This window comes from Ipomoea triloba, chromosome 12, assembly GCF_003576645.1.
Source record: "Ipomoea triloba cultivar NCNSP0323 chromosome 12, ASM357664v1".
NCBI lineage: Eukaryota > Viridiplantae > Streptophyta > Magnoliopsida > Solanales > Convolvulaceae > Ipomoea > Ipomoea triloba.
The window spans coordinates 24,530,059-24,542,509 of record NC_044927.1 but is presented as its reverse complement, the minus strand read 5'-3'; the positions used below and the strand labels follow the sequence as shown (position 1 = coordinate 24,542,509).

At 34.8% G+C, this 12,451-nt stretch overlaps 1 protein-coding gene, 1 long non-coding RNA gene and 1 other non-coding gene across 3 annotated transcripts; all 3 read left to right on the top strand.

Annotated features, from left to right (window-relative positions):
- Window positions 1-738: 738 nt before the first annotated feature.
- On the top strand, window positions 739-840 carry LOC116000562. Its single transcript, XR_004094137.1, has one exon. It is a non-coding gene; the product is annotated as a U6 spliceosomal RNA (small nuclear RNA).
- Window positions 841-1,002: 162 nt separating this feature from the next.
- Window positions 1,003-10,292, top strand: LOC115999568 (coiled-coil domain-containing protein 18-like). Its single transcript, XM_031239409.1, has 23 exons — window positions 1,003-1,237; window positions 2,001-2,228; window positions 2,587-2,682; window positions 3,025-3,077; window positions 3,312-3,408; window positions 3,922-3,995; window positions 4,205-4,208; window positions 4,297-4,392; window positions 4,735-4,787; window positions 5,022-5,118; window positions 5,632-5,705; window positions 5,889-6,003; window positions 6,228-6,338; window positions 6,921-6,997; window positions 7,531-7,597; window positions 7,802-7,867; window positions 8,273-8,380; window positions 8,525-8,655; window positions 8,796-8,862; window positions 8,943-9,010; window positions 9,089-9,182; window positions 9,444-9,514; window positions 9,606-10,292. Exons 1-23 carry the CDS (start codon window positions 1,088-1,090, stop codon window positions 10,012-10,014), a joined length of 2,406 nt encoding a protein of 801 aa, XP_031095269.1. The 5' UTR covers window positions 1,003-1,087; the 3' UTR covers window positions 10,015-10,292.
- A 146-nt stretch (window positions 10,293-10,438) lies between these two features.
- LOC115998073 lies at window positions 10,439-11,787 on the top strand. Its single transcript, XR_004093835.1, has 3 exons — window positions 10,439-10,583; window positions 10,673-10,802; window positions 11,530-11,787. It is a non-coding gene; the product is annotated as an uncharacterized LOC115998073 (long non-coding RNA).
- Window positions 11,788-12,451: the final 664 nt, after the last annotated feature.

Sequence of the window (12,451 nt, the reverse complement as noted above, 5' to 3'; positions counted from 1 at the left end):
CTAAGGTTGGGGTCAAAACTGGTGTGCCATGCCATATGGGCTAAACTCTTGACCTATCTTCTTGGTCAGGTCAGGACCTTACAAGGTCGATTTAGGTTGGGAAGCGTTCTCTACGATGTACGAATCGTACACCGAACAGGTATACAATCACAGGCTTGAGGAATATTTCCAATCATATGGTTGCGATCTATTACATAAAATAATACTACGTATTTATTTACTATACACCTTTAACGGTCTGTTTGATTACACAAGAATTGTAATTATTTTTCCACCTTATTTTTTAGCAAACAAAATTCTATTGTTTTGTTGAAGGAAATTGGAATTGAAATTCAGAAATTTCTAACAGTCTAACATCCCCCCCCCCCCCCCCCCCCCACCCAACCTTGGAATTGAATTTTCATGGAAGGTGGGAAGAAACAAATATTGTGTGGATAAATTTGCCATTGTTTCTTCTTCCCTTTTATATTATACAATGACATTTTAATCTTTATATCACTTCTTCCATTTTAATTCTTAGTAATTATATTAATGCCTACCAAACAATAGAAGTTGGATACATACTTTATTCCCACATTATTATTTTTCTAAAAAATTATAATTCATTTTCTCATTATTTTCATCATTCCAACCAAAAGCTCCGTAAATAATGTATGCAAATTTCCTTCCTTATTTATTAGAGTATTATTTTTTTGAATAAAAGTATGAATTATGAAACAATGATATACGCCCATATGCGTCTCTTCAGAAACATCCGATAAAATTAAAACGATACAAAGAAAATTAGCATGCCCCTGCGCAAGGGTAACACGCACAAATCGAGAAATACGCCCATATAGTCATACTACCATATTATTCACAAACTTATTTAAACTAAAGGGTAGTAAAAGACACCACCTTAAACTGAAGGGACTGGGATGTAAAATGTATAGAACATTTAGGATCTTGGTGTAAATATCTAATTTTGTCTTATCCATTGTTGACTGCAACTAGTTACGATTTGACATTAGCATTGCCCGAAAGCTCAACGCTTGCGTTTAACGTACGAAGTGAAGTTTAGTCTGATACTCGGAACGATATCGGAAAAATGTCGTGGTTCAGATCGGCGGTGAACAAAGCGGTGGAAGTTGGGAACAAAAACAACCTCACTCGCACCGTCAAAAACTACGCCGACAGCGTCGTCCAACAGGCCGGCCACGCCGTCGTTGAGGGTGCCAAAATCCTCCAGGATCGCATTGTAATTTTCTCTACTTCAGTTTCCTTTTATCACCGGCAGCAGTTTTTCTGGAATTACTATTATTATTGTTATTTTTAGGACCGGATAAAGTATGTGCATTCATTTGACTTGGATTTCTGGATTAGTGTTAGTAGTAAATGTTTACAGTGATTTTCAAGATGATTTAGGGTTGCTGCAGCTTTGCTAATACGAGTTTCACTGTCAATTTTAGCGCGAGATCCTATATTGCTTTTAAATTTATTATGTAATTTTTATATGAATTGATAATTTAGTACATTTTTAGCTTATTAGATGCTCTCTATAGTCTATAGAGCTTTCCATTTAGTATATTTTTACATTTACATGTGAAATATATCTAATTTTTAAATCAGGAATTGGGGTCACTTATAGCTGTCTGTGTTAGCATCCCCATTTGATTAGTTGATTAGTATGATGCAGTGATGGTGGTGTACCTTGCCACTGGTATCTTTTCAGTATAAGAAAGATATTATGGAGTACCTCTAAGTTCTCAACAGTCACCACCATCCTGGATATTATTTAATCTTTACTCTTTGATGAATGTAAAGCACGACCTAATTTTGTCTCAACGAGACATTTATTATATTCTGAGTAGAAATATTGAAATGAACCAGAACAGTGCTCTGTGTATCTCTTGCGTGTGTAATTGGGATTAAGTCTTAGGCGAGTTTCATTGTATATCATTGTTCTAGTTCATTTTCTTACTTCTAGCCCCCACTTCTCACTTGATACATTTTCATGTCAGGCAAATAGAAACTTCAAAAGCTTTAAACAGACTGTTAGAAGATTGGAAGAAGCTTCTGTTTCCTGTAGGGGACCAGAAAGAATTCAGTTAATGAAGAGATGGTTGGCAGTACTCAAAGAGATTGAAAAGTTATCTGAAAATCCCATTGAAGATAAGGAGAAAAATAATGAAGAGCATCATCCATCTGAAGAGCCAAAAAGTCCAAGAAGTCCACGAAAACAATCTATGGTGAGTAGAATAATTTTGATGTCGTTTTTTCACCTCTTAGGGAGAAAACTTTTAATATTTTTGACTAGTTTTCTGGTTATATTACTATGCAACACTGAATAAAAACCACACAATTATTTTCCCTCATAATTGCCTATTTCTCCTTTGACTGACATGGTAAATAAACTGAATATTTAAAATGTAAAGTAACAGACTTTTTCTATGGAGGAAAATGTGCATGTTTTGCTGGATATTTTTAATTGCATATCCTTCCTTACTATTGGTAGCCATGTTTTACTCTTGATCGTCTTTACCATTATGTTTATTAATCATGTTTCCAAACTAGAGTTCTTGTTCTAATGCCTTCTACTATTGATAGGTTTTATATTATGACCCTGAGATGGGTGGTGCACCAATGAATTTTCGTGATGTTTTCCTTTACAGTCAAGCTTTGGAGGGCATATCAATATGTATGGTATGTGATCAATTTTGTTTATCTGTTTAGGGTTGCCCAAAATATTGTAATTAGTTTTATTTGTCCTCTACAAAGTTATGTATATGCATGAAATTTACTTAGGTTTAATCATGAGATTTATCAATCTTTCCAAAGAGAGTGCCTTTTGAATAGTACATTCTACTGGTCTACCAAGAGCATTAGTCCCTACTCCCTTTTGCTTTGTCCAGATTCTGTATTATCTTTGTTTTCAATATCATCTGCCTTTGATGCGTGTAATCATTTGTTATTAAGTATAAATTGTTGAGCAATGAGCACCAAGGTTAACTACCGTCTACCGGTTAACACTTTTGTGTGGTTCAGATTCTTGAAGCACCAAATGAAGAGGAAGTTTCTCTCCTGCTTGAATTGTTTGGGTAAGTTTACTGATTCAGAGTCCAACTTTGTTCCTTGAACTTATAATGAACTCTGTTTTATGCTCTGTAACATGTTTTGATTGTTTGAAATATAAATTTTGACAACTAAAAGTGTTATACTAAACTGGTCAAATTGATAGTTGAAGACTAAAAATGGATTTGTTACTGTAATAGAGGGACAAAAGGTGGTATTAACTCAGTGATAACCCTGAATAACATGTCTTTATTGTGCAGTATTTGCCTTACTGGAGGAAAAGAAGTTCACAATGCAATAGTCAGCAGTATACAGAATCTTTCAAAAGCATTTACAGGATACAATGATGAAGTACTGGTAAAGGCCAAAACATTAATTATCATTGAGTAACTTTTCGGATCAGTTGTCATTTGGCAGAACTTGTAATATTTCAAATGTATCAATATAGTAAAATAGTGACTAGCATGTATTTTTGGTGATGTTCTGCAGCATGTGCCATAGAAGTGTTTTAGTAACTAGTTACTTTGCATACGGTTCAAAAAAATTGTGAAAAAGAATCAATGTATAGATTCCAGCCCCTTTCTTTTTTTTTCATAACAGGTTTTTCTGACGTCTAGCGAAATTTTCTTTTACTAGTTTTAAGATTGTTTCACCAAAAGGTTTTGGGCGGCAAGACTAATGAATGTTAACGAATTCTAAAGTATTTTTTATTTATTTATTTAGATTTGGCATTTTCAAACCTTACTTACAGTTTCCTCATCATTTGCTTGGAATGCCTAATCTTTATATGTTTTGCTCCTTTAACTTAATGTTATTCAACATTAATTGTAGTTATGGCTTGTAGCTATTTAAACCTCCTTTTCATGTCAGGCAAAGAGAGAGGAACTCCTCCAGTTTGCTGAAGGAGCTATCACAGGGTTGAAAATTAATGCGGATCTTGGAAGGTATTAGGAGAATCTTTAATTCCTTGATTTTTTTGCATACACAAATCTATATTAGATGCTAAATCTCACTCTTTTTGTTCTTTTTTTTTTTTTTTTTTTTTTTTNAAACTGAATATTTAAAATGTAAAGTAACAGACTTTTTCTATGGAGGAAAATGTGCATGTTTTGCTGGATATTTTTAATTGCATATCCTTCCTTACTATTGGTAGCCATGTTTTACTCTTGATCGTCTTTACCATTATGTTTATTAATCATGTTTCCAAACTAGAGTTCTTGTTCTAATGCCTTCTACTATTGATAGGTTTTATATTATGACCCTGAGATGGGTGGTGCACCAATGAATTTTCGTGATGTTTTCCTTTACAGTCAAGCTTTGGAGGGCATATCAATATGTATGGTATGTGATCAATTTTGTTTATCTGTTTAGGGTTGCCCAAAATATTGTAATTAGTTTTATTTGTCCTCTACAAAGTTATGTATATGCATGAAATTTACTTAGGTTTAATCATGAGATTTATCAATCTTTCCAAAGAGAGTGCCTTTTGAATAGTACATTCTACTGGTCTACCAAGAGCATTAGTCCCTACTCCCTTTTGCTTTGTCCAGATTCTGTATTATCTTTGTTTTCAATATCATCTGCCTTTGATGCGTGTAATCATTTGTTATTAAGTATAAATTGTTGAGCAATGAGCACCAAGGTTAACTACCGTCTACCGGTTAACACTTTTGTGTGGTTCAGATTCTTGAAGCACCAAATGAAGAGGAAGTTTCTCTCCTGCTTGAATTGTTTGGGTAAGTTTACTGATTCAGAGTCCAACTTTGTTCCTTGAACTTATAATGAACTCTGTTTTATGCTCTGTAACATGTTTTGATTGTTTGAAATATAAATTTTGACAACTAAAAGTGTTATACTAAACTGGTCAAATTGATAGTTGAAGACTAAAAATGGATTTGTTACTGTAATAGAGGGACAAAAGGTGGTATTAACTCAGTGATAACCCTGAATAACATGTCTTTATTGTGCAGTATTTGCCTTACTGGAGGAAAAGAAGTTCACAATGCAATAGTCAGCAGTATACAGAATCTTTCAAAAGCATTTACAGGATACAATGATGAAGTACTGGTAAAGGCCAAAACATTAATTATCATTGAGTAACTTTTCGGATCAGTTGTCATTTGGCAGAACTTGTAATATTTCAAATGTATCAATATAGTAAAATAGTGACTAGCATGTATTTTTGGTGATGTTCTGCAGCATGTGCCATAGAAGTGTTTTAGTAACTAGTTACTTTGCATACGGTTCAAAAAAATTGTGAAAAAGAATCAATGTATAGATTCCAGCCCCTTTCTTTTTTTTTCATAACAGGTTTTTCTGACGTCTAGCGAAATTTTCTTTTACTAGTTTTAAGATTGTTTCACCAAAAGGTTTTGGGCGGCAAGACTAATGAATGTTAACGAATTCTAAAGTATTTTTTATTTATTTATTTAGATTTGGCATTTTCAAACCTTACTTACAGTTTCCTCATCATTTGCTTGGAATGCCTAATCTTTATATGTTTTGCTCCTTTAACTTAATGTTATTCAACATTAATTGTAGTTATGGCTTGTAGCTATTTAAACCTCCTTTTCATGTCAGGCAAAGAGAGAGGAACTCCTCCAGTTTGCTGAAGGAGCTATCACAGGGTTGAAAATTAATGCGGATCTTGGAAGGTATTAGGAGAATCTTTAATTCCTTGATTTTTTTGCATACACAAATCTATATTAGATGCTAAATCTCACTCTTTTTGTTCTTTTTTTTTTTTTTTTTTTTTTTTNTTTTTTTTTTTTTTTTTTTTTTTTTTTTTTTTTCTTCCTGAATTATATTCCTTGGTCCTAAGCCATGTACTAATGCAGAATTGATGCTGAGGTCTCCATGCTGAAGAAGAGACTGGATGAGATGAGAGAAAAGAAAGAATCTGTTGGTGAAGTTCATGAAACAATTTCCAAAGAGACTGCCCCCACCATAGAGGTGAACCTGGTTCTCTTAAACAGTATTTCCTTCTTTTTTTCAACAGATTCATAGACACTGGCCATAGATATTGGTAATTTTGGATCATTTCAATATTGATTATATTATTGTCTTTAGTAAGCCAGAAATATTCTTACAGCATTTTGTGACTGTGCACTGCATGTTTTATCTTTTTGATTAGAGACTTTTGACATTTAATATTTAATTTGTTTCCTTTCCAACAGGCTTTGAAGGAAGCACTTGCACTTATCCGAGTCTGTTCAAGATTAGAAGCACTTCTACTGAAGAAGAAAACTCTTAAATTTGGAGATTCCCCTGAAATTCATGCTCAAAAGGTATATTACCCCTTTGTGCTGTTATGGTTAATTTTACTTTTCTAATTGAAATAATATAGTAATGTGGCAACATGCTTCTTGTTGATTAGTATGTTGTATGGTCTCTTTGCGCCAATTGAAAATTCATTTGCCTAGTTACAATAACCTTTGTGGTTTCATTTCAGTACAAACTTATTTTCTCAAAAATTTTTGGAAGTTTATTAAAGGTTTTCTTATCTTATTGGCTCTTCTACCTCTCTCCCTAATCTCTATTATAAATATAGTTTTTCTCTCTTTTGTAATATTGCAACTTGAAAAATATAGTGGAACTCATTGGCGATGTTTTTATAACTGCTCTAGGGTTTCCACATGAAAGTTCTTGTTCTCTATGTTTATATTTCAATGTCTTCCTTTCCAAACACTAAGAATGCAAGGATCTACTGGTTTGACATGGTGTCATTATTTTTTGGCACTGTTTTTTTTTTTTTTTTTTTTTTTTAAAATCTGTTCTCACATAGCTCATCACATATTTTGTCAAAAACTTGTTGCATTATTTAGAAAGCAATATGCATCCCAGATTAAGCAACTTTTTGTTATTTGCAGGTTGACAAGTTGAAAGTCTTATCTGAATCTCTTGTCAGCTCCAGCTCAAAAGCTGAGAAGAAGATCTCTGACCACAGGTATCTATTTATGCAGTGGTTTTAGTTCCAAGGGATGTGAGTGACAATTTATGTTCTTTTATTTGTTACATTCTTTAGAGTTTCCTTGTGAACTTCTTGTCCTATTATCTTCATCCTTGGTTCTTTTATGATGCCTCATTGTGCCATTGTAATATGGTACCTCCTTTGCCTTTTACAAGTAATACCTGAGTATAATTAAATTTTCTTGAACTAGCTTGTCCAAAGTGAAGAGTATCAAGTATCATTTTCCTTTTTTCATATATTTGTTTTAAAAATTCAATATGATTTGTTGTCATTTAATTCACTAGTTTCATTAGTAATGTCTCGTATATTAGTCACTGAATGTGATTTTTGCTTTCTGAACAAGTATGTAAACTAGTGTCCTATGGTTTCTTGATTACTAATAACGAAGTCTCATATGTTAGTCACGTATTATCTGCTGGTTCTTTTTTTGTTTTTCTTCTCTTCCTCTCTCATCCATTGAAAGCACAAATTTTGTTCTGGATTTCATTTTCCATGTATACACTTTGCAGAGTTCAGAAAGAGGAAGCATTAAGATTTCGTGTTTCCAAGTCCGGTGAAGTCAGTGAAATAGAGAAGGTATTTCAAGCAAGAAAAATCATTGGTTATTAGAGTAGTGAGATGAAATCTTCATCAACTTTCTTTCTATTTATTGCTGTTTTTGTACTTTCTGTCTGTTGAAGTACAGTCCATAAATGAATGAGTGAAGAGCTATACTGGTGTACTCCTGGACTATTGTGTTCTTTGGTCTGTTAACTGTTGTTTCCTTTATGTACTCTTCAGGAAATAACAGCTGAGATTACTGCACTGGAGAAACAGAGAGATGAACTTGAAGCACAATTGAAACAGGTCTTTGTTTTGATAGAATCCTACTATTTTCGTTTTTCTTTTAAGATTCTTCAATGGAAATGCTTGTTTTTAATTTTTGACTATTGTGATTATTGTCTGCTCTTTTTCACGTTGATTGATAAAACCGTCTTTCTTAGTGTCCCCCTCCCCCCATTCTGAAATTGGATGTGATAGTGACCCAGTATCGCCTCGAACAGTTGAAGTCTCTTATAAAATTTTGGAGTCTTAAGAGTTGCAGAAGAAAAATCATTAAACTGTCAAAAGTGGACTTAACATCTATATAGCTGGAAGAAATTGTAGAGATCAAAAGATTTTGTTTTCTTGCTTTTCAAGTGAACTTGTATTTCGTTTGCACATTCATTTTTATTCAAGCATAGCATTTCACAGTTTGGATAAAACTTTCAGGTGAATATCTCCTTGGCTGCAGCTAATGGACGCCTTCAAAATGCTAGAGAGGAGAGGGACCAGTTCTATGATGCTAATGATCAGATTGTTGCCCATTTGAAAACTAAGGTTTTACTATTTGTTTGTAACATGTTTATTTTGGTGTATTTGATTCGCCATTGGTTTTCCTAGACTTCATGTTCCAAGCTATTGATATTTCATCTATATAAAGACGCCATTTTCATTTTTTTGATGTTGCTTCAACTTTTGCAGGAAGATGAACTATCAAAGTCCGTAAGCTCATGTAGAGTGGAAGCAGATATTCTTACTGCATGGACCAATTTTTTGGAAGATACTTGGGCTCTTCAGTGCGCTTATATGGAGACTAAAGACAAGTTGGCCAAGTACGTAACTCGGCTTACCTAAATGATCTCTTTGATTCTATGTTTTGGATATAATGTGATCACTAATGTGACCTTTAAGTATCCCTGATAGAAATATATGCAATTTGCTTCATTGCTAATTGTTACTTTGCATTTTCAAGTGATGAACTGGAAAGACATGAAGATTATTTTGTGAACTTGATCATTGAACTCCTCTCTGCTTATGAGGTATGTAATTGGTTTGCATGATAGCCTTCTGGCCAAGCTCAGACCAAGTGTGACACTAAACTTCATGTTTTCTTGTACAGAGAGAACTGAAGCCTTCTATTGATCGTATAGGGAAATATGTGGAGAACTTGAGGAGTTTTGACAAAAGGTAATGTCTTTGTTTGTATTTATCTATACATATCTTATTCTTTTCATATTTATAGAACTCTTAAAGTTATACAAACAGGTCAGTGGTGGCATCTGGTGCGGATCATGATGATTCCAAGGTGTTGACCCCACGAAAAAATCTTGAGGAGGAATACCTGGATTATGAAGCCAAGGTAAGATCATAACTTGTAATTTTCAGACATGCTTTTGGAATCTTGACAACTTGGAAAGGCTGCCTTAAGCTGTCACTCTAGTACAAGGATATATAGTTTTTTCTTTTAGGATTATTTGTTTGTTGGTCTCAGTTTAGTTCCCTTGCTAAACCCTGTATTTTCTTTGTTCTAGCTAGGTGTTTCATAGCTCAAACCTTTGTGTGGCCACTATGGCAATCACCACGTACTGAATTCCTGATGAAATGTCTGTTTTAACTGCAGATTATAACCACCTTCAGTGTGGTGGATAACATGAGGGAGCAGTACTATGCTCACCAAGGGAAAATCTCCAGGTTTCCTTGTGCATGGCCCTTCTACGTGTGTTGTTTTTTTTGTTAACTATTTTTTCTTTACGAGTTAAACTAGTTGTTGCCTTCCATGCAGGAAAAATGATTCAAAAGTCCAGGAACTTTTTGACAGTATTGAAAAGTTGAGAGCAGAATTTGAATCAATTGAGAGACCAATTCTTGAAATGGAGACTCCAGGCCAAGAGGCAGAGGCTTCACATGGTGAAAGGCCACAAGAAAATGTGATAACTCCTGCAAGGGAGGTGAAAGAGATTCCTGAAGCCAGGGAAAAGGAGCAAAATGAACCTTCTGCAACTAATGTTCAGAAGAAAGAACCATCTGCTGCCAAACCAGAGGAGGCTCTAGACCCCAACACGGAATTTGCCAAATTGGAGTCTGAATTTGGCACAGTCAACGTGGATAACTCGGCAGAAGAGGTTGGTGACTGGGAATTTGATGAGCTGGAAAAGGAGTTGAGAATCGAGGACTCTGCAACCCACAAGTAGAAATGTCACACTATTTAAAAAACTTAGTATCCAAACTCTAAAAACAATGAGCAGTTGTATACTTGTGTGTGTATGCTTGGGAGAAATGATTCCTAGGCTCAAGGTTCAAACAATTAGGCCTGGGAATTGCTTCGTGTATTCTCTGAAATGCTGTACCGAGTATTTGTTTTCATGTAAATACTCAATTTGGTGTAACACTGTGTTTTGCGTAACAAACACATAGAACTTTCTTCCAGCTACAGAAAAGAAATCTTTTGTTTTTTCCCTCTATTGGGATCCAACAATGCATGTGGAAATTAACATTATATTTTCAGCTAGGCTGGTAGCACTATGACATTCTTTTTTGGTTTAATTTCTTTTTTATTATACACAACTGGTTGTGGTACAGCAAATTGATGTCACTTCTCTGTGTGGATGCAGGCTTACATGATTTGATCTGAGAAATTTTCTGACAGGACAGTTTATGCCAAGTTTTGTTTAAGTAATGAGAGAACCATGATGGGATCAATTGGGTTGGCCATCTGAAAATGTTTCTTTCTGGAAGGGGAAGGTATGGAGAGCAGAAACAGGTGGATGTACAAAAATCTTTGTCTACTAACATTGTTGGGATAAAATAGTTTCCTGAAATAGAAGTTGAAACTTGTCTTTTCTTTTGCAGGGCAACATCATTAGTCTGGCCCTCCCCATGTTTTCCCTACTAGGATGCAAAACATAGTGGGAGTTGAAACTGAGCCACATGAAATCCTCAGAAAGCGGCTGGCTTCGAAAATGACCTGCCATTGCTTAAGGTATAGTCATCCAAACTTTGCTGAGCTATTGTGAAGTCATCTACTTTTTCTGGTGCCTGTGGGATGGCCGGCACAGGAAGCTCGATGGCCTTATGCAATGGTTTAAAGCTTCCTTTGCTGTGGCTTAGAACCAACAAAAGTAAAACTATAGTCCAGATTTTCTGGTTGTGGTGGGTCACACCCCATTGTGGCTGTGTTTCCTTCTTAATTAACTTTGAAAAAATCATTATTATTTTAGTAGGAACTACTATGGTGATGGTGGGTATTGTGCAGTAGTGTCAGCCTATCATACATGATTGTACCGAATATTATTAGAAACCATTACGGAGTACCCTATACAATCATGCATGTATAATGATTAGGATGTCAAAGTGGGCTGAAGCCAGCGGGCTGACCCGCACCCGCTCCATAGTGAGGTGAGTTAGGGCTACAAAAGAGCGGGCTGCAGGCCAGGCCCTATTTTTATATATATATATATATATTAAAAAAACAAAAGCTCGCGGGACCCGTCAACCCGCGTGGAGCTGGCCGGCTCGCAAAAGCTTGCCATAAATTAGGCCCGCGGTGGAGCGGGCATAATGGTGCGGGCTAGCCCGCTTTGACAGTACTAAATTAATGATAATACGGACTAGATTTTCCGTATTATTATTATTATTATTATTATTATTAATTATTGTTATTATGGGTGTGTAGGTGGAAGATAATTATTGTTATTATGGGTGTGTAGGTGGAAGAATTATGAGACCTAAAGCATACCGCTTGAAACAGAAATGGCTAAACATGGAGTAAAAGGTTGGCATGTTTCCAATTAACGTCTGCACCTCACCCCCCACCACCCTCAAAAGCCATGTGTGGCATTAATTTATTGACAATACATATTTACAAACAATTTATGTTAGTAAAAATAAACGTTAAAAACACACAATTACAATAAATATTTGTTTTGAAACTCATTATTAAAAATGGAACCCACAGTTCTAGACCATAAGTGTCTTCTTACAAATTTGCGTGGGACCATAGGCTATACTCTTTGAGAGTTTCTCTGAAACGGTAAAACTTTCTATAGCTACACAGTAATTTCAATATATGGGAGGTGTCCTATGAGATCACCTATTTTGTAATTTTGGTGAGATTGTGAGATTAAATATTGTGTATTAAATTAATAAATTTTAATGGTCTAGATTAATTTACATTAACCGTGTTTGCATACACTTAATCGTAACTTTTTAAATAAAAATTGACTACTTTTTTAATACATTAATTTTTCAGCTTACATTAGATTAATTCTAAGCTCTTAAAATCGTTGTCCAAGAGCCGCTTTAGAAGGTCAATCTTAAGTCATCCCATCAGTCTCAGGTTCTTATCCCGCATTTTTACATTTTACCCACAAGGGGTCTTTATTACATCTAATCGGTCTCTTTGGATAACTGCAAATTTCCAAAATTGATTAATTTATTTACCCAATAACTTTCTTCATGCAAAATATTGCATCCTCACCACCCATATATCTTTGATTGAAGAGTGTTTTAACTTTTACCGTCCCCTATAAGGATTCTAACTCAGGTTGCTTCATCATATCGCCAGTCTTTTGAGATGGGAGGGGGCAGTTTAAACTTTATAAAAACTGACAAAAGTCTCGAGCTCTGCAA

Coding starts and splice junctions, on each gene's coding strand:
- LOC115999568 (XM_031239409.1), top strand. CDS start 1,088: ATGTCGTGGTTCAGATCGGCGGTGAACAAAGCGGTGGAAGTTGGGAAC. Junction 7,868..8,272: donor TTGAAGCACAATTGAAACAG/GTCTTTGTTTTG, acceptor TAAAACTTTCAG/GTGAATATCTCCTTGGCTGC. Junction 8,656..8,795: donor ACTAAAGACAAGTTGGCCAA/GTACGTAACTCG, acceptor TGCATTTTCAAG/TGATGAACTGGAAAGACATG.